This window comes from Maniola hyperantus, chromosome 12, assembly GCF_902806685.2.
Source record: "Maniola hyperantus chromosome 12, iAphHyp1.2, whole genome shotgun sequence".
Lineage (NCBI taxonomy): Eukaryota > Metazoa > Arthropoda > Insecta > Lepidoptera > Nymphalidae > Maniola > Maniola hyperantus.
The window spans coordinates 5,007,760-5,028,597 of NC_048547.1; the positions used below are offsets into that span (position 1 = coordinate 5,007,760).

The following is a 20,838-nucleotide window of genomic DNA, read 5'->3' on the forward strand; positions in this document are numbered from 1 at the left end:
AGACTGCCAGGTGCAAATTAGGTATCATTTACAAAAAGAGTCCAATCCTTACCTTAATTATTCACCGGATTACCCGGGTATAACATATTAACGGAAAGAACTACTTCCGAACAATTAGGAACACGACCATGCAAAAAAAAATTGTTGAACAGGGTTTCAGATTTAAAATTTATTTTTCCAGTGGACGCAAAAATATACTAACAAAAACACGACAGAGAAAGCTGTGTCGTTTCCGAAAGCTGCTTTGGCGGACGTCGCTCGGGCAGTGTGGAACATAATGTAATTCTGGGCACTCTCCGTGGCTTTAGCTAAATACAAGTTTCTTTTTTACTTGTATGATGTAGTATATCTATGGAACTGACTATACTGAGCTGTCAAACGCTATAGCTTCCAGGTAATCAGGCATCTTTAAATAATTACCGGAACAATCGCATATATTGTATCTATAATCTATATAAACAATTCTTAGCAAATCTAGACATTACATTGGCCGGACCTTTTGTGGCGCCCTCTGAGATCAGTTTTGCCTGTGTATTCCAACTTGGCGCGAAGTACCTACCAGTTGAAATGTTACCGTTTACTTATATCCAATTTTTTCAAGTGCTTGTTAACAATCTAGAGAGTAGATGCGAAGAAACTGGAAATGCCCTAACGTTGCCGAAGCTTCAATAAATTTTGAACAGTGTGCTGGAAACACGAACGCATACCGCACTTGTATTCTGTACTCTGAGCTTCATGTATTTATTGAAGCAAGGAAGACGGCTTTGTGAAGCTTTGACTGGTAAATAAATCTGAAATCCCCATAAGTACATTGTGAGGCACGTCGCATGACTACTTAGGTAAATTCGCATTTTGAGAAACTGAACTTCGATTATATTTTAGTACATTATAATGAATAAAAAACCGACCGACCGAATCAGACTCGCGCACCGATGGTTTCATACTACAGTCGTATTTTTTATGCATAAAAATAAATGAAAATCTATTTTAGAATGTACAGGTAAAGATATCCTTTCATATAATACCCCAATTGGTATATTAATCTTACTTTGAAAGTTGAAAATACTTGAATTGAATAATTGAAAAAAATTGTTAATGAACACATTTTTTTTGTGATAATAACCACAAATTCGCGGTTTCAGATTTTTCCCTTGCGTGTGCTATAAGACCTACCGATCTGCCAATTTCATCATTCTAGGTCAACGGGAAGTATCCTATAGGTTACTTGACATACGCGACAGACAGACAACGAAGTGATCCTATAAGGGTTCCGGGTTCCTTTTTTCTTTTGAGGGACGGAACCCTAAAAAGTGAAGCTAAAAAAATTATACCCTAAAATATATTTAAAAACTTAACATTGTTAATTTCTAGGTGAAGCCTGCGACTGCTTCTGCGTAAGTTTTGATTTTTTTTAATTCTGTGGGAACTATTAGATTTTTCGGGATAAAAATAAGCCTACATCTATCCGTCTCCGGCATGTGGGCTATCTCTGTACCATATAGAGTGCACTGCATATAGATGATGTCCGCGACTCTGTTCACATGGAGTTAGGCTTTTTTAAACACCGGGTGAACTCTTTGACTATTCTGGACAAATAGTGCCTATATTTCCATCCTTTGGAATACCGTTTGCCGGCACGCTACTGAGCACGGATTTAGGCCATAGTCTGCCACGCTGGCCCCGTGCTGATTGGTGGTTTGTGCGGTTTAATAAATAATATTAGACATTTAAAGTTTTATATTTTAAACTTTCGTTTATATTTTGGATGTAGTGAGCTTTGCGAGTCACTGAAATAATATTCCGGCCGGAAACCTTATCACAAGTTTAGATTAGTGTGAAAATTAATTTACCACTCGGCAATTTTGAACTACCTACGCTCAATTCGTAATGAACTGTATTGACTCGTAGTTAACTAATAACTACGAGAGCTAACTCATACGTAGAAATAATATGAAACTTTTATAATTTTCATAGTGTTGCCTACGGTTGTCTATAGTATTTATAAATTTATATTTTGTGCCTACAGCATGATTTTGTCTCGGCCGCAAGATTGGTGCTTCCATTGGTAGCGTGCCGCATTATTACATCAGCGTCTACAACAGAAAACCATTAGGATACCTAGCTAATCTATGTATTCCTGAATTCTTCATAATATCGGCATCCTACGTACGAAGATTTATTTCGAAGATAGTTTACATTATTGTGTCGTACAGAAAAACGATGAAATGACTTATATTGTGCTTCAGTGGGTATAATGTACTGCGGTAATATAAAAATCGACGTCTGTGACTATAGCCAAGACCCTTCTCATTCTGTGAAGAGACCCAAGCTCAATAGTACCTATAGTAAGTAAGTAGTTGTTCACGTGAAATATGAAGATATTTATAACGAGTAGATATCAATTATGATAGTTTAAAAGCTAAAATTGATTAAGTACCTATCTGAAAAATTATGATATGATTTTAACTGAAAAGCTTTCACAGCGACGTCTCTTTTGTTCCGATATTAATGCAATATTCCCGCTGCTTCAATTAGTACCCACCGCAGACAGCTCTCCGCATGACAGACGGCCATCCATCAATGTAGGCAGTGGGTAACAGACAATGATCGATAACTCATGTTTTTATCTTCCATCTTTTCTAGTCATCTTACATTTCAGAAAAAAATTGTTTGCGCCTATATTGTTATAATAATAAATATGGTTACCAATTTATAATTTCATTAGCGGGCTACTGCGAATATTCGCGTTGTCGCGACAAGCGCGACCGAATAGTTCGTCGCATCGCGGTGTATTCGCACAGAGAGTTGCTCATCGCGGCACTGGTGGATGTTTTTGGCGCAACAACGCGACACGAATATTCGGTTCTTAATGAAGCCCCACTATTAGGTGAAACGGACATCAATATAGTGGAGTGGAGCCGACGCGTGGTATCTTTCTTGATAGCATACTTTGACAAAGCGATATGACATAACGATGTAGGTACAAGTGACGCAGGAGCGCCCGAGCGTGTCGCGCTTCCTTTGAAATTTAGTAGATACAGAGATCTTGGGGACCTTTTCATTTTGGGGACGATCTAAGCTACTTTTGGCCGGAAAATCAAAGTGTTCCCACGGGATTACAAGAAGCTAAGCTCACGGGGACGTGACGGTTTCCTTGTTTTGTTTTTAGTATAGACGTACCAATTTCAACCGTATGTACAAAAAACTTAGTTTACATTGTTATCAAAAAGACTCAGGTCAATACTCCACCTTGTCGGTATGCGAAAGCCTTTAGAGGGAGTTTCGTGTGCAGAGCGCAGTACTAAACTGACAGACCAACGATCATCTATCAGAATGTGACGGACACTCGTTAGCAACACAGCTTTTCCACCGAAGTTTTATTTTGTTTGCTGTAACTTTACTTTTACGTGATAGCAAGTTCAAATTGAATAAAACTCTATTGTAACGTAATTTTATATTCAAATTTTCGAATTAGTATCCATTAAAAATTCGGGAGTAGGTAACTGCTCTCTTCTATTCCCGTTTATTGAATACGAAATGAGCTTAGAAACCCTTTTTCATAATTGAATTTTAGCCCTTTCACTTTTCTTTTCTGCGAAGACTTTAAATTTTTGGGTAGTCGGTGGATTAGATCCACCCCGGGTCTCGTGTCTCCAAACCTTGAGAGATGTCTCTGGAGATCCCCATAAAACATTAAAGCCCCATCAGACACCTTTAATGTTTAATAAATTAATTTATTACCATTTATGGGTGTCCTGCGGGGGTTCCCACGACACTAGTGTAGTGTCTGGAAATGCATGACGTGATTTCTTAAAGGTACTACCCCGAAGAAAATATAAAAAAATTAGACTTGCTTGGTGTAAATTGCCGTATAGATTAATATCTTTTACTTTAGAATTCAGCAATAGTATTGTAGGTATTGTAGAGACTTAAAGGTCTCAGAATATCCACCATTCTTGTAGCACCTAAATTAAAGCAGGTAGGTATACGAACATCATAGTAATAAAATTTACAAAGCTACCTAATTCACTTCATAATACGCATCCCTTAGTCCGTTTTATGGGTAGACCAACAAAATAAAGGATGAGCGAAAATTTATTCGGTGCCTAAAAGTATCAAAGTTTACGATCAGTCGTAAACGAGTACGGGATGAGACCACATCACAAAGTGACTGTTGACACAAACTCCCTAAACCCTCACACTTATCCAAGGACCTAACTCTGTATTAATCATTAAAATCGTTTGTCCCACCTAAGACTGATTACCTTTATACGGCTTTCAATGGTTTGCACAAAAAGACGAATACTATTTTCATAATATCTTTATGACTTCGATGGTCCTAGTCCTAGAAGAAAGAATAATAAATAAATAAAAGAATTGGCCATGGAATTTCAATTTTATAAACTGTAAATTAAAATTTTGTACTCTGGGATTAAAACCAACTTAATTTAGTTTTACTCCGAGCATAGCATTAGCATTTCGTTGAAGTTTTTCTCCATCATGAGCAACCCATCACCAGCTCACTACAGAGCACGGGTCTCCTCTCAGAGTGAGAAGGGGTTTGGCTATAGTCTACCACGCTGGCCATGTGTGGATTGGTAGACTTCCCACACCTTTGGAGAGCATTATGGAGAACCCTCAGGCATGCAGGTTTCCTCACGCTGTTTTCCTTCGACGTTAAAGCAAGTGATATTTAATTAATTAAAACGCACATAACCTCCGAAAAGTTAGAGCCCGGGATCGAAACCCCGACCCCCGATTAGAAGACGGACGTCCTAACCACTAGACTATCACAGTTGAAGTTTTACCCATCCTAAAATCGCCCAACGCGCCTAAAGAAGTTTTCACTTCAAAAATAGAATTCTGAATGATTTCAAATTATTTGGTGCAGCCTTTATAGATTAAGGGATGATTTATGCCAGCACGTGGCGGGCGCCGGCCGTGCCACGTACGAGGCGCAGACGAGGTACGGATTCAAAACATCACGAAATTTTTACATGAAGCAGTTTATCAATCATCATAATATAAATCATCCCTAAGTCTTGATTAAGTGCAGAACATGCATCATTGCTATTTAATTTTTGTAGGCCGCTTGTGTCAATGTATCTTCATAAAATATCATAATAGAATAAACATACCTATACTAACATAAAAATTAATGTTTGTCTGTCTATCTGTTGTTAAAAACGCATTTGCGTATCCTTTATACAATTGAGTTAAACCTTTGTACTGTTATTCGTGGCACTTGCGTGAAGCCAAAGACTTCCTGAAGTAAAGCTGAAGAACGCAGGCAGATGGCATTGATCTGCTATGAATGTACACACTATGAGCATATTATGCATTGGTGTTTCTTCTGCTTCCATAAAGGTTGAAATAATACTTTTTTATGAATAAAGTTTATCTTATTTTTCCTAATGATTTAACCTTCGAACAGGAAATAAAAAACTGGTGAGTAAGTAATAAAAATTTAATCACTTTACCTACCTATAAAATAAAACTGTACATTATAAATACATAGTTTGTTAATAAGTAGATTCTAATACAACAAATACCTACTATTATATATATAATCTATTCTAAACTATTAAATTATATTATTTGTCTATGGAATTGGTAGGCTGCCGCACGAAGCCAAGTCAGGTCAACTGGTGTACAATAAAGAGTATTTTCTTGTTATCTCTACCTACATATTATTAGATGATGTATCTGATGATCGCCAAACGTTCCATACATAGTTATGTAAACTTGGTAAAGCGTTTAAATTCGATTCGTGTGGTTTGATTCTAGGTATAGCTCTTTTAAACTCTATCTGTAATCGACCAAATAGCTTTCCCACAATATCTGGATTGACTGCTGATATATCTGTCGTTTCACAGGGGTCTTCCTTGATATTATACAAACAGACAGTACCTGAAAAGTAAAATTGAATTATTTGTATAATTGGACAACACAAAAATCATTTTTATTACAGCTGAACTTAAATTCGTACTTACCATTTCCAGAGTAACAGATTTCTTTAGAAGATGTGTCGACATTGCATGAAATTTTTATTTTATTTCTAAGATTAGTATCAGCGTGTTTAAACGGAATCTCAAGATTAGAAAGCACTGAATACACTGCACTTTTTTCAATACTGTCAGCGTATGAAGGACCACTTCCAGCAATACCTTTGAATGTGTGACCTTGATAGTTGCTGTAATTCGGCATAACATCTCCAGTTACTAGTTTAAAATCACCATTTATAATTGCGGCAAATCCTGTATAATCGTCGATTTCAATTATCAAATCTCTTTTAGATTCACCATTTGATACAATGCTTTCCCATAAATCGATTCCGTCTATGTTTACTGGAGGGACAATGCCAACTGCCCTTGACAGTGTTGGCAGCCAATCCGCTACATGCATATAGCCTTTCCACAAATGTTGCCCTTGTGTTAAATTTTTATTCCAAATAAGTCCATTAACTCTAATGCCTCCTTCAAAAGGACTCGTTTTCAGACCTCTCAAAGGCCTATTAGACGCATAATTTGCCCCCGTCTGTGACGTTAAACCACCGTTATCAGAAACAAAGACTATTATGGTGTTCTCAAGTATGCCTTTTTCTGATAATGCTCTTACAATATCACCTACACTGTCGTCAAGTTTTTTTACCATTGCTGCAATAAAGAACAGTAATTTTTAATAATTTACGGTTATAGCTGTAGAACCATTTTGACCTACTAATATTATTATTATCAAAAGTTAAACTATTTCGATAGGAGTGGATAGTGGATAATCTACATGTAAAATAAGGATATTATCTAAACGTAATTTTTTTAACCATGGTAAACAAATGACAACATTTGTGATTCGTTTTTAGAAACAAAATATTTTTTTTATATATCATTCACAAAAGAACCTATTCTTACTATTATAGGTTAAAATAAAATAAAATAATTAAATAGGTAGGTACCTACTCTACGAACTTTTAGATATTTTTTACCTTCTTAATAGTGGGTAAGTAGGTCAAATGACGCTCCTCTATACTCAGAAAGAATCCAATAAATAATCTCTATATATAAAAACTAGATGGCGCTAAATTACTTAAACACGCGGTGGAGTTCGGGTGTTCCAGAGGCTTAAATGAGCTTCCTTACGTTTTAGCGACAATTTAATTTAATTTAATTTAATTTAATTTAATTTAATTTAATTTAATTTAATTTAATTTAATTTAATTTAATTTAATTTAATTTAATTTAATTTAATTTAATTTAATTTAATTTAATTTAATTTAATTTAATTTAATTTAATTTAATTTAATTTAATTTAATTTAATTTAATTTAATTTAATTTAATTTAATTTAATTTAATTTAATTTAATTTAATTTAATTTAATTTAATTTAATTTAATTTAATTTAATTTAATTTAATTTAATTTAATTTAATTTAATTTAATTTAATTTAATTTAATTTAATTTAATTTAATTTAAAATAACTTTATTGTTAATAGATTTACAGAGAGTAAGAATACAGGATACACTTAAAAAACAAAGGGCGACCTTATCACTAAAGTGATCTCTTCCAGGCAACCCATACTTAAGAACTTATAGAACTGTAAGACGGGGAGTCGCAATGTAGCTATAAATATAATATATATATAAATATATATAGGTATATATAAACACATACACTCTAATAGGTACATACTATAAAATATAATATAATATATACAATATACATGTATATAAATACTATATATAAAATCAATATAGTATAATTAAACAAATAATACATACTACATAGCTAACTGTACATATAGTTATGGCAGAAAATCTACAGTGACAGATAGTGTTTCTTGACACGGTTTTTAAAAATTGCCAGCGATTTGGAGCGTCTTATTTCGACCGGAAGTGCATTCCACAGCGAAGCTGCTTTTACAGTAAATGATTCCGCGTAGCCATGCGTATTATGTTTGGTCGTTATAAGCTTGAAATCGTAACAGGAACGCAGGCCGCGATCACGTTCGAAGGAGCTAAAAAATTTAAACTGATCTTTAAGGTAGGGTGGTGACCAGGGATGGAAAAGTGTGGCAAATAGGATAGAAAGAACATGCAGATTACGTCGGAGCCAGTTCAGTTTTTTACGATATTCAGATACATGGTCGTATTTCCTTAGACCAAAAATGAACCGAATGCACAAGTTTTGCAGTCGCTCCAGTTTATTTAGTAGGTCTTCATTTAAACCTAGGTAGCAGGCATCGGCGTAATCCAAGATTGGAAGAAGGAGGGTATTGGCAAGCAAGATCTTGGTCTTAACGGGTAGTAAGTTTTTCCACCTTTTTAGGGATCCATAAGCACCAAAGACTTTTTTGCTAACAGCTGAAACTTGCGGTTTCCATGATAGATTGCTATCCATGATAATCCCAAGATTTTTTACAGTATGACTGTACGGTAGCGCAGAACCATCAAAGATCACTGGTGGTAATGAAGGGTAGTCAAGTTTGGAAATTTGCCTGGAGTTACCTATGACAATGATCTGGGATTTACTAGCATTTACCAACAATCCATGATCTTTACTCCAACCGCAGACCACATTCAGTTCAGAGTTTAAGCGCTCAACGGCCTCAGCGATTTGTTCCACAGAAGTGGACACGTATAGTTGGAAATCATCAGCATAGAGATGATATGGTAAAGAAAGAAGATTGGTGACGGTATTGATAAAAATGGAAAAAAGTAAAGGAGATAGGACACCACCCTGTGGAACACCAGCACTGAGACGACAGTAAGACGATAGTTTATCTTTAGCACGGATGCACTGCGAACGATCATATAGATAGGACTGAAACCAACTAACAGCAGCTGAAGAAATATTAATGGATTTGAGGGTAGCCAAGAGTATTTCGAAATCAACTGTGTTAAATGCGTTTGAAAAGTCAAGCAGTGCCAAAATCGTCACCTGTTTATTATCGATACCAAAGCGAATGTCATCACAAACTTTCGTTAGTGCCGTGACAGTGCTGTGCCCTCTACGAAAACCAGACAATCATAATTTTACGAAGGAATTTTTGCAAATGTATTTTCTTAATAAAATACATTAGATTAGATGAATCGCTAAATGTGTTGCTGATCGCAAATCTCGAGGACAGCTGAACCGATTTCGCTTATTCTTTTTTTATAATATTCCTTGAAGTACCTACGAGGGTGGTGATTACTTCGGAGAGAAAAAATTTAAATATTGCCTGAAAATAATTGACTGTTAGGCGGTACGAAGTTCGCCGAGGCAGCTAGTTGACCAATATAGGGCTCTGCGACATAACATTATGAAGTTCCTGTACAGTAGCCGACAAGAAATATCGACCTTTAGAATGAGATTTCGGCTTTGTAGAGCAATGTCTCTTATGTTACTCATACCTATGTGACGTTTTGCCGGTCTCAACGACAGAGACAACGCTCTACAAAACCGCTTTTTTTAAGTTATAGACTAGCGCTTGGCTGCAATCAGACGTGATGATGCAACCTAAGATGGAGCGCGCTTGCCTAGTAGATTCCTAAGTATTCACTCTTGACTTGGAGGTAGCCATAAATTATCTCTTTCTAAAGGTCGATGTACAATATTTCCTGCCGGGTACTGTAAAATCTTACCGGCATAGTATCTTCGTTGAGGCAGCTCTATATGCCGCATGGCACGGACAACATCTGGTGGGGCCTGCAACGGTGCTTGCTCGTTGCCCGAGTGTGGTGCGTTATGGGCCACCATCAAAAACAGTGGCTTTGTAATGTCATGAGATTTTATAACTGCAAATTTATATAAATGATATCAAATTAAGTCTAAATATACAAAAGGAAAACCTAACTGGACTGACTGATCTATCAACGCACAGCTCAAATTGCTGGACGGACCGGGCTGTTTGGTATGAAGATATAGCTACAACTCCATTGACTTTTTATGTATGGTGGACACTTACTTACAATATATATATAGCTACACCACCATTGACTTTTTATGTATGGTGGACACTTACAATATACCTATTATAGTCTGATGGCCGCTTTATCATCATCATCATGGTCAACCCATCGCCGCGGATCACTACAGAGCACGGGTCTCCTCTCAGAGTGAGAAGGGTTTTGGCCATAGTCTGCCACGCCGGTCATGTGCGCATTGGTAGACTTTACACACCCTTGAGAACATTATGGAGAACTCTCAGGCATGCAGGTTTCCTCACGACGTTTTCCTTTACCGTTAAAGCAAGTGATAGGTATTTAATTAATTTAAACGCACATAACTCCGAAAAGTTAGAGGTGCGAACCCGGGGTCGAACCCGGATCTAACCGCCGATTAGAAGGCGGACGTCCTAACCACTAGGCTATCACAGCTTAATGATGGCCGCTTATCGCCACAAAAATACGAAATCGTTGTGCTTGTGTTTGTCCTTGACCAGTTACAAACTAAGAGGTCAGATGATGGTTACGAGGTTGAAAATTAGTTATACATGATATGCAAACCCTCTACTTATACCAGGAAAACGTTATTCAAAGACAAGCATTGTGAAATAATTAGATAATTATTATCATCGGCAGGTAGTCAGGTACCATGACCGAACTTAGCAATTAATTTATTACAGAATTATCCTGTCCTAGAATAACATCGCATGTTAATTCAAATACAGACCTCGAAGCATCGCGCTCGCACTTGATTTTCCAGTGCTTCTGAGACTTAAACTTCAATAAATTAGTATTTAACTATTGGTTAAAGCAAGTTTAAGATGGCAATAAAATAATCTCACTTGCTTTAGCTTCTTCGTTGTAAACATCCGTTATGTATCCTTTGACATCCCAAGCGACTGATAAATTCCGGAACAGGTCGTATCCGGAAACTTCTCCGATATTCCACTAAGAATTTTTCAATATAAATGTTTGAAAATATGTTTTATATTCTTGCATATTGATATATTATTTTAATACAGATAGCGAGCAAACGAGCAGGCGGGTCACCTGATGTTAAGTGATTTAGTGTGTGCGTTTGCGAGTATACTCGCAAACGCACACATTTACTTTACCTTACTTATACCGATACGACATAAACAAAAGCATGAGCCACTCGCCCTCGTGAAATGCAAGAACTGTACTAGGTTTTTTGTAATAATAATATGGTACGCTAAAACTCACCGTTTCCAACAAATCATATTCATAATAATCTATGTAGCCGCCTCTGTGACCAAAATGCGAGTCAAAACCCCTCGATGTGGGCCAATATTCCACACGCGATTGCCCAACATGCCATTTGCCAACCAAATGCGTGGCATATCCCTGTTCTTTGAAATATTGTGGCATAATCTTCTCAGTTATCGGCAACGCTCTGTCCTCGCCGTTTGTTAGGGGATAACCTTGCATACCTGTGACATGTATACACTTGAACATTTCAGAAATACTTACAAAATAATCGTCGATACTAAATGTATCTATAGGGTGTGAGAAATAGGATTACCTAAGCAGGATAAAACCCAACGCGACCCAACTTTCTTTACCCGTTTTTAGGGTTCCGTACTTCAGAAGGAAAAACGGAACCCTTATAGGATCACTTTGTTGTCTGTCTGTCTGTCTGTCAAGAAACCTACAGGGTACTTCCCGTTAACCTATAATCTTGAAATTTTCTAGGTAGGTAGGTCTTATAGCTGGCATTTGGGGGAAAATCTGAAAACCGTGAATTTGTAGTTATAACACACAAAAAAAAAATTTTGGTCATGAACTAATAGTTATAGTATTTTCAATTTTCGAAGTAAGATAACTAGTGGGATATCACATGAAAGGTCTTCACCTGTGCATTCTAAAACAGATTTTTATATATTTTTATGCATCATAGTTTCTGATAAGTGCAAATTGTTTAAAAAACACGACTGTTTTACGGAACCCTCGTTGCGCGAGCCTGACTCGCACTTGGCCGGTTTTTTTACTTAATTTCCTTACTTTTACTTAATTTTTTATTTTTAACAATTAAGTGCTTGATCCCGTTAGAGGCATCTGATCTATCAACCAGACCTACTGGACGGAACGGACTGAAATTTGTCATGCAGATAGCTATTATGATGCAGACATCTGCATATTTTCGAAAATTCAATCGCTATGGGAGTAAAATAGGGAGTTTAAATTTTTGTAGTCATGCATAAGCTAGTTTTCATATAAACCTGTAACGTGTCCGAATTTCCCAGTGAGCAAAGCCGAGCGCGAGGGAGTGCAGACGCAGTGGCTGTAATACCGCTCGAGCGCGACACCCGTGTAGGCCAGCAGGTCTATGTTGGGCGTCAGAATTTGGTCCGACCCGTGGAAACTCACGTCGTCCCAACCCTGCAATATCAATACAACACACAGCTAGTACAGTTTTCCAATTTTATTTCTATTTGGCGAGACACGTTATTGTTGATTTTTAGAATTCCGTTCCCTAAGGAGTAAGGACCCTATTACTAACGCTGCATGGTCATAGACGATTAAGTTCACCGTCAAGTTTGCAGTGGACTTGAAGATGTCTGAAATCCGCTGCAAACTTGACGGTAAACTTGATCGTGTATGGCCACCGTAAGCCTCCGCTGTCCGTCCGTCCGTCTGTCTGTCAGCGGTCTGTATCTCGTGAACCGTACAAGGTAGAGTTGAAATTTTCCCAGATCGTGTATTGCCGCTATAACAACAAATAAAACCAAAAAGGGTTCCGTACCATCGTACAAGAAATAACACTTTTTAATTTTTTTTAATTTTCATGGTGACCATTTTTAAAGTGTGCGATTTCGACTCTTTTTCGATTTTTTTAATTCTATTTCAAATTAGGTCCTGACTGCAATGAGCAATCTGACCTGACCTTAAAAGATGAAAGCTGGCTAGGCTAATACGTAACTTTCTACTTACCTCTACTATTCATTCTAACTTTGCTAATACAATTTTCTTAAGATTTGACATAAGTTAAACGTAAGTATTTCCATATTGCAAGGTGTAATGACGCAGAGTTTACCATTTATTTCAGTCTACTTGAGAAATGTAACCGGAAAACGTTTGCGATCAATTAGTTGTTATAGGATATTTCGCTACAAACTGTACTGCGCGGCAAAAAACGCTTTAACAAAAAAATGTCACCACATCTTACTAGGGTTCCGTAGTAAATTATAGAACCCTTAGTTTCGAGCAGTCCGTTTGTCTTTTGTGTGTCACAGTCATTTTAAAAATTAACTCTTATCAAATTAATTTAAGAATTAATCAATTAAGATTAAGTGCTGTAAAGGTTTAGCACAGTTATAAAAACCTAAGACATATTTAAATTTTCAAAAAATATTTTGAGTCATCTCCTGAATACGAGGTCTTTGTTTTTGAGTATGAAAAGCAAGAGTTGAAAAAACTTTGGTCCCTCGAATGGTAATTTATAAATTGGTATTTTAGAATAATTGTGTGTAAATCATAGAAATTTTTGGAAACAAAACTACCACTAATGATATTATAATGACTGCTTAAGTTTTTATGGCTACGGGACCCTACCTTATCCGTATTCTGACACGCACTTTACCAGTTTTTTTGCCTAATTAGACACGAACCAATTTTACAATGTTTATTTTATTACCTGCCTAAAAGCAGTTTGCTAATAGAATACAAGGTTTGTACGAGTAAATTATTTTACATAATGACACTATTTGCGTAGTGAACTAGAGTAAGGAGGGAACTCTCGGTTTGATCCTGAATCGACGATATTATGTCAAATATTAGGCTATGGTGATGTAAAATCAAAGAAAAATAGGGCTACCTCAGGGATATCTGTCGAAGCCTCGACGTTTAGTTAGAAGTTCCATAACTGTCATGAACTATGCTATTAGTAGGTACCCATGCAATCTAAAACATGTACTTAACTAGATGCATAATATTGTGTTGTCGGTTGTCGCATAACTACCTTTATAGATACTTATAGAAAGGCATAGTAATAAAGTATAAGGCATATCGAACTGCTAGGATATGAAACGCCCTTCCAGCTTCTGGCATCAGTTTTCCCCTCCAATTTTAATACAGGTAACTTCAAGTCGAAAGTGAATAGGCACCTTCTAGGCAAGCGCGTCCCATCTTAGGCTGCATCATCACTTGCCACGTCTGATTGCAGCCAAACGTATTAAAAAAAAACATCCAGAGCAACAATTGGGCCAGGGTAATATATTGATGAAAAAAAGTAAATAATATAATAACGAATAGAAAAATCTCACCATATCATCTGCTATTATAAAGACGATATTTGGACGATTCGCCTCTCCTTCCATACTGGATACCAGGATGAAAAATAGTAATAGAATGTATTTTGTCAACATTTCCTAAAAAAATAGAAACACTGACTTAGATAAAACAAAGTAGAATAAATAATTATTACTATTACCTACTTATAAGTTGTAAGAACGGGTGTAAAGATGACAAGAGTAAAAAGGCTAATTAAGGTAATAACATTAGTAATGGTGGTCTATTGTCTTTTTTAAGTAGGTACGGGGCACATCGATTTCTAGCAACTCACTCCTACAACAAGACGTAGGTACCTACCTACTTAATCACAATTCCTCTTTGAAGCAAAACATTGTGAGGAAAACGGTTCTAGCGTTACAAATAATTACGAGGTAATCATCAAAATCTTAAAGGTGCCGAAAGAGGTTACTGTATGCCAAAAAAGCAATTAAAAAACATAAGTAGTTAATTGTGCTCAACATGCTCGTCAATGCCTTTAATTTCATTTCCATATTAACGTAATAATTGCATTTTTTCACATTTGAAAATGACGCTATACAGCCGCCAGTACAGATATTTTTTCAAAAAGTTGTAGCCAGTATCACTCGGGATAACGTAAGGATTCTAATACAAATCTGTTCAGGCATTTAGTTTAGTTAGTTAGGCATTTATGGTGGCATAAAGAAATTCACATAGCTACATCATACATTTACACTCCTTGAAAACATTACATTCCTTTTTTTAGGCAATCGTGAAAAACATAAACATCATAACATCAATACGAAAATATACACATGCGTAAACACAAATGTACCAATCTTTGAAAGGTAGCGTCGAATTTGATCCAGTGATACGTACCCTACTATAATAAGTCAATGATTTGATCACTCGACAGAAACAGACAATATTGTTGCCTGAGGCAAGATGAAATAGAGAATTGTAGATAAACGGTTTCGATAAAACGTTACGATTTTGAAAATGTAATCTGATAAGACGGAGAAATAAATGATAATGATACCTACAAGTTTGTCTCAATGACCGTCCACTACGCAGCTACATTTGTTTTTATTTGTCACTAAGCTAATTTTTTCAGGATTTGTCGCTCATTGGAAGATTGGTTCGGGAAAAAGTTTCTGCGTGTCCATGATCTTCATTATCCATACTGTAACTGACTAACCCAATGCCAGCTTACTACAGAGCCCAGGTCTCCTCTCAGAGTGAAAAGAGTTTAAGCCATAGTCTACCACGCTGGTCAAGTGCGGATTGGCAGACTTCACACACCTTTGAGAATATTATGGAAAACTGTCAGGCATGCAGGTTTCCTCACGATGTATTCGTTCACCGTTAAAGCAAGTGATATTTAATTGTTTAAAACGCATAATATAACTCCAAAAAACGTACCCGAGATGAACCCCAGTCACCCGTATAAGAGGCTGACGTCTTAACCACTAGGCTAATCACCGCTAAAATTTATTCACCGCGCAATTAGCTAGGTACGTTTAGGCTGTGAAGTGCAAACCAGCTGACCTCAATTAAGTATTACAATTGTGTTTTATTAAGACTTGCTACTCAAAAACTAATAAATCTACTTATAAGCTTTTAAGAAGAGAATTTTAAAAATGCTTTCATTGCATTTTAAGATATGAGATGAGACGTCTAAGAATAAAAGTGGCCTCTCTCCATAAGCTACTTATTGTCTTTAGTTATCTATTTTGAAATAGGTATATAGCTATATAAAAAAATTAGATTTACTTACTTTGCTTTTGTTATGCCTTGAGATTTTCCTTAGTTATTTTTCTGTTCATATATTCCAATATTTAAAGCAACAGCACAGTTAAATAAAATTCATGTTATGCATTTAAAAAATCATTAAATTCAAAACTTTTTCTATAGGAGAAACGTTAGGCACTTGTACCTATTTGTAATACAAAGAGAGATGCTTTATTCTGCAGTCAGCAATCGGTCATAAAAAGTTATAGTAGGTACTTAGGCAACTCCACTCTGCTCATAATAATAATAATAATAATACTTATTATGTTGCCGAGATGCTGGTTCATATCACCTATCATTTGATACTACATATTACAGCTTGATAGTCAATTCATTGCATCAACAGTGATTTCACGTGACACGATACTAAATATAAAGGAGACTGCCCACCAATGGTATCGCTATAGATATAGGTGTACACCGAAATGGTGAAATTAGTAATTCCTGTTTTTAATTTTAAAAAACATTTAAAATGTTACGAAATAAAAAAACAGCCGTATAATTAGAAACTGACCGAAATAAAAGTAGTTGTTTTGTTCATTTTCCTGACATTAGCAAAACATGTAGTGACGCGAATCAAGGAATCGATAAGCTTAGGTCGATTATGATGACGTCTTGCTTCGACTTCCGATTATTACTTTCATGCATCAATCCTTATTACAATCGCAATAATTGTTGTGATTGGCTGAATTTTTGGTATTCTTGTTGCAACAATGCAAATGCATTATAGGCAACAGTAAGCACGCCTCAACCAATCAGAAGTAATTGAGATCGTTACATTGTAGCGGACATTAATTAACAAAATCGAAACAAAATCGAGCCCCTGTCGTTATTACAATAGCAATAGAATTATTACAATAGTTCTGATTGGTTGAATTTATGGTATAGTCCGCGACAGGTTGAGATGGCAATCGGGGTATGAGGTGAGGGGATGCCCCGCACACCCACCCGCATTCGCACGCACCGATTAAACACGGGGGGTGTTAGTGCGTTCCCTTCCCGATTGTCATTTCAACCTGTCGCGTAGGTACTATATTCATATTGCAATGCATTGTAGCAAATAGTGAGCGTCAACAAATAGGTGATTGCGATCGCGACATTGTAGCTGTAATTTCACCGTAATCGAGAGGTTGTCGATTGTCAAATCTAAATGAATCTTCAAAAGAAGATCGATTTTTAGATCGATTCGAATCGAAATCTGAGGAACGGATTAAAAAAAATCGAGGTCTGGAATATTTATTTCGCAAAAATAAATCTTCGATTTTTTCGATACCTATATTTTAATTAAAAATCAAATTAGTTAGTACCAGTTATGAAAAAATACCTAATAGGGTATACATATTATATTGATATTCTTCCCAACACTTCTCGGTTTCTGGGTATCTGAATTTGATCAACTATAGTCGAATTTTTAATTTTGGACGTTTTTATGAAAAATAAATAGTGCAGGGGGCAAAAAGATATCAATGGTATGAATGACCAACTAACTTGGTAAAGTAGCTACGGGTAACTTCAAAACGTGTCAAACATTGTGAGTCAATAGTTCAATGGAATTAAAGGTAGAACATGCTGTAAATTGTTTAATAACATCAAATAATTACTCAATAAAAAACATATTTATGTACATAAATCATATTCTAAAACCCTTTTTTAAAATAATATTATACCAATGTTACCCATATATATGTAGGTACTTATTTTATTTTAGTAGTTATTTACTAGTTTTATATTGCTTCTTTTTTACTCTGTTTGCGTGAACTCAATCTAAAATAAAGAAGCAAAAATCGGAACGTAGATCGATTTTCTTGTCACAAAAATAGATTCTTTGAAAATCGATATCGGATCGATATGACATCCCTAATGTCAAATAAATTGTTTGTTTTTAATTCGTTCTCTGTGGTTGTTCAGCTAAAGCACAGAACACTATTACTGCTGTTTAATTTTTTGTTTAATCACTATTTAATAATTAGACAGTGATCTAGGAATCTACAGACGCCTAGTTAGTTGTAGACATAGATAATACACATTATTATGTTATGGAAAATCCATCAAGTCGGTGTGGTAATTTGTTCCTTCCGGGACTCTCCACTGCGACTTTTGGATCTTGGAATTCACCTGCACCAGTAGGTAAGTAATAAATAAATAATTATTTGGTTTATAAGAGTGTTAGGGCCAATGTGTTCTGTGGTTAGGGCAGAGTGAACTAAAGTGAGGAAACTCTCGGCTTGATTCTGAATCGACGATATGTCAAATAATAGGTTAAGGTTATTCTTTTTAAAAAAAGAAGAAAGAAAGAAAAGAAAGGTGACGTGAAAACGGTAAAATCATGGAAAATAGGGCTACATTAGAGCTATTTGCGTGATGTCGAAGCCTCGACGTTTTATTAGAAGTAACCAACTGTCGTGAAATGTGGTTAGAACACCTTTTGAGAACATTACGGAGAACTCTCAAGCGTACAGGTTTCCTTACGATGTTTTCCTTCACCGTTAAAGAAAGTGATATTTAATTGCTTAAAACGCACATAACTAACAGTTGAGTTGTGTTTTTGTTTGTGTTGATTGTGTGAGTCGTTGTATCTTATCATTATTCACTTAATTAACTGATTAAAAACAATTAACTGATCAAAGAAGAATTGCAAATGCTTTTGAAATTATCTAATATTGTAAATATATGATTTGACAGATTTCACATGAACATGTCATTTGCATGGAGTGTTTTGGTTCATCACAAAAAGCTCTCCGAGCCGGGCTAGCACCTGCTGCTTTATTTGGACACAGAGTGCGAGTTATGCATGTGGCATATCTCCTCGCACAGCCTTCAGACTCTGAGGAAAGAAATATTATTCTGCGTTGGATTTCTGCACACTTGGTATTGTAGCAGGTCCGGACATCTCCACTGATGCGTGCGTGCACCGCGCCGCTTGGCGCCTGACTGAGCTACATTTTGATCGCACGTTCCTTATATAGAAGCTGTAGTGACTAGTGAGACGAGTGCTCCGATGTATGGACGGGACCTCCGCGCTGCGCCGCTGACTGCTGCTAACTGAGCTGCAAGACAACGGTTCCTTGCCTTATATAAGCCACACCGTGGTCACACCTGTTGCACGAAACCGCTTGCTGCGCATGCGTCCATCTCGTAGTTTATGATTGGTTATTTGTTAATTATTATGCTCATGTACTCGTCGGTGTAGTTATGTCTTACGCGCCTTAAGATCCTATATAGCAAATACCCTAATAAATGAATTCATGATCACAAAATCGAGTTTTATTCGAATTGCCTAATAACAAAGATATGGACGGCAACACTGGTAACTCCGACGTAAAAAAAGAAGACCTTACAGAACTCGCAGCAATATCACTCAAGTCTCGCATTCCGGTATTTTGGCGTCATAGACCACGATTGTGGTTCGCCCAGTTCGAATGTATAGTCGCAAGCCAGAAACTCAGCGATGAAGCTAAATTTCAATTCGCCATCGGTCAGCTTGAATTATGCGACATCGAGCAAATCGGCGACATCGTGTTGGAGCCCCCCGCGACTGCGAAGTACGAAACTCTCAAATCGAGGTTAATAGATCTTTATGAAGAATCAAACACGAAAAGATTACACAAGGTAATACACGACATGGAGCTTGGGAGCCAGAAGCCATCGCAACTGTTAAGGCGAATGCGAGATGTGGCACAGAAATTATTTCCAGAAGATACTTTGAAGCTACTGTGGATAAGTCACCTGCCTCAAGCTGTTCGTACCCCGCTATCTATGAGCACCGAAACGAGCCTAGATAAACTCGCCACAACGGCCGACAAGATGATCGAACAACAAAATTCAGAAGTGAACTCCGTCTGCCAATCATCAACATCAACACAGGGCAATAGTGATTCGATAGTTTTAAACAAAATCGAAGAATTATCGAAGGAAATCGCCGCTATTAAATTGAACCAATCACAGTTTTCTCGTCGGCCCCGCCGAGTCAACATTTATCGCCCACCCGTATCGCAAGAACAGAAGTTTAACCACTCAAGAATTTGTTTCTACCATCGTCGGTTTGGAGACCAAGCTTATCGCTGCCTATCGCCCTGTGAATACAAAAAGCAAGTCAACAACCAAAGTACGGGAAACTAACGACGACTCAAGCTGCGACGGGAGCCCGGGTCGAAGAAGTACAATTGAACCGTCTATTCATCAAGGACAAATCAAGCGGATTACGTTACCTAGTCGATACTGGAGCCAACATATCAGTCCTACCACTGCAAAACTTCAAGAGAAAAGTGCGCGATCCTCAAAATTATCTTTATGCAGCTAACGGGACCCCCATACCTACTTATGGCAGCCAAACAACCGAGCTCGACCTAGGTTTACGACAAACATACAAATGGACGTTCGTCATAGCTTCAGTGAGCCGACCCATTATAGGCGCAGATTTTCTACAGCATTACAACTTGATGGTCGACATTCGAGGCCGAAGATTAATTGACTCAAGAGGTACTTCCATAGCAAGAGGATGTGTATCTTCGTCTCTAGAACCAAGCATACGTACTATCGATGATAGGCAACCTTATCACGATATATTGGCGAAGTATCCCGACATCACGCGACCCAACTCAATGAAAACTTCCCAAAGCAACGTAGAACACTACATCGAAACCACCGGCCCACCAGTATTTGCAAAGGCACGACCACTATCACCACAGAAAAGCAAAATTGCTAAGGAAGAATTCCAACACATGATGGACCAAGGAATCTGTCGACCTTCGAGCAGTCCCTGGGCTAGTCCACTACACATGGTGGAAAAGAAAAATGGTCAATATCGTCCATGCGGTGACTACAGAAGACTAAATGCGATGACAGTACCGGATCG

General features: G+C 36.9%; 2 protein-coding genes across 3 annotated transcripts; one reads left to right on the top strand and one right to left on the bottom strand.

Annotated features, from left to right (window-relative positions):
* Positions 1 to 5,451: 5,451 nt before the first annotated feature.
* LOC117987189 (arylsulfatase J-like) lies at positions 5,452 to 16,354 on the bottom strand. Of its 2 annotated transcripts, none has more exons than XM_069502044.1 (8): positions 15,970 to 16,354; positions 14,207 to 14,311; positions 12,164 to 12,323; positions 11,148 to 11,374; positions 10,766 to 10,871; positions 9,621 to 9,773; positions 5,994 to 6,656; positions 5,452 to 5,910 (listed from the first exon to the last, which is right to left on the bottom strand). In XM_069502044.1, the coding sequence occupies exons 2-8, from the start codon at positions 14,306 to 14,308 to the stop codon at positions 5,684 to 5,686; spliced, it is 1,638 nt and encodes a 545-aa protein (XP_069358145.1). In that variant the 5' UTR covers positions 14,309 to 14,311; positions 15,970 to 16,354; the 3' UTR covers positions 5,452 to 5,683. The 2 variants fall into 2 exon arrangements, with proteins under 2 accessions (XP_069358145.1, XP_034830038.1); XM_034974147.2 differs by having other exon boundaries at positions 14,207 to 14,300; positions 15,960 to 16,354.
* A 2,920-nt stretch (positions 16,355 to 19,274) lies between these two features.
* On the top strand, positions 19,275 to 20,102 carry LOC138403136 (uncharacterized). Its single transcript, XM_069502376.1, has one exon. The coding sequence runs from the start codon at positions 19,275 to 19,277 to the stop codon at positions 20,100 to 20,102; it is 828 nt and encodes a 275-aa protein (XP_069358477.1).
* Positions 20,103 to 20,838: the final 736 nt, after the last annotated feature.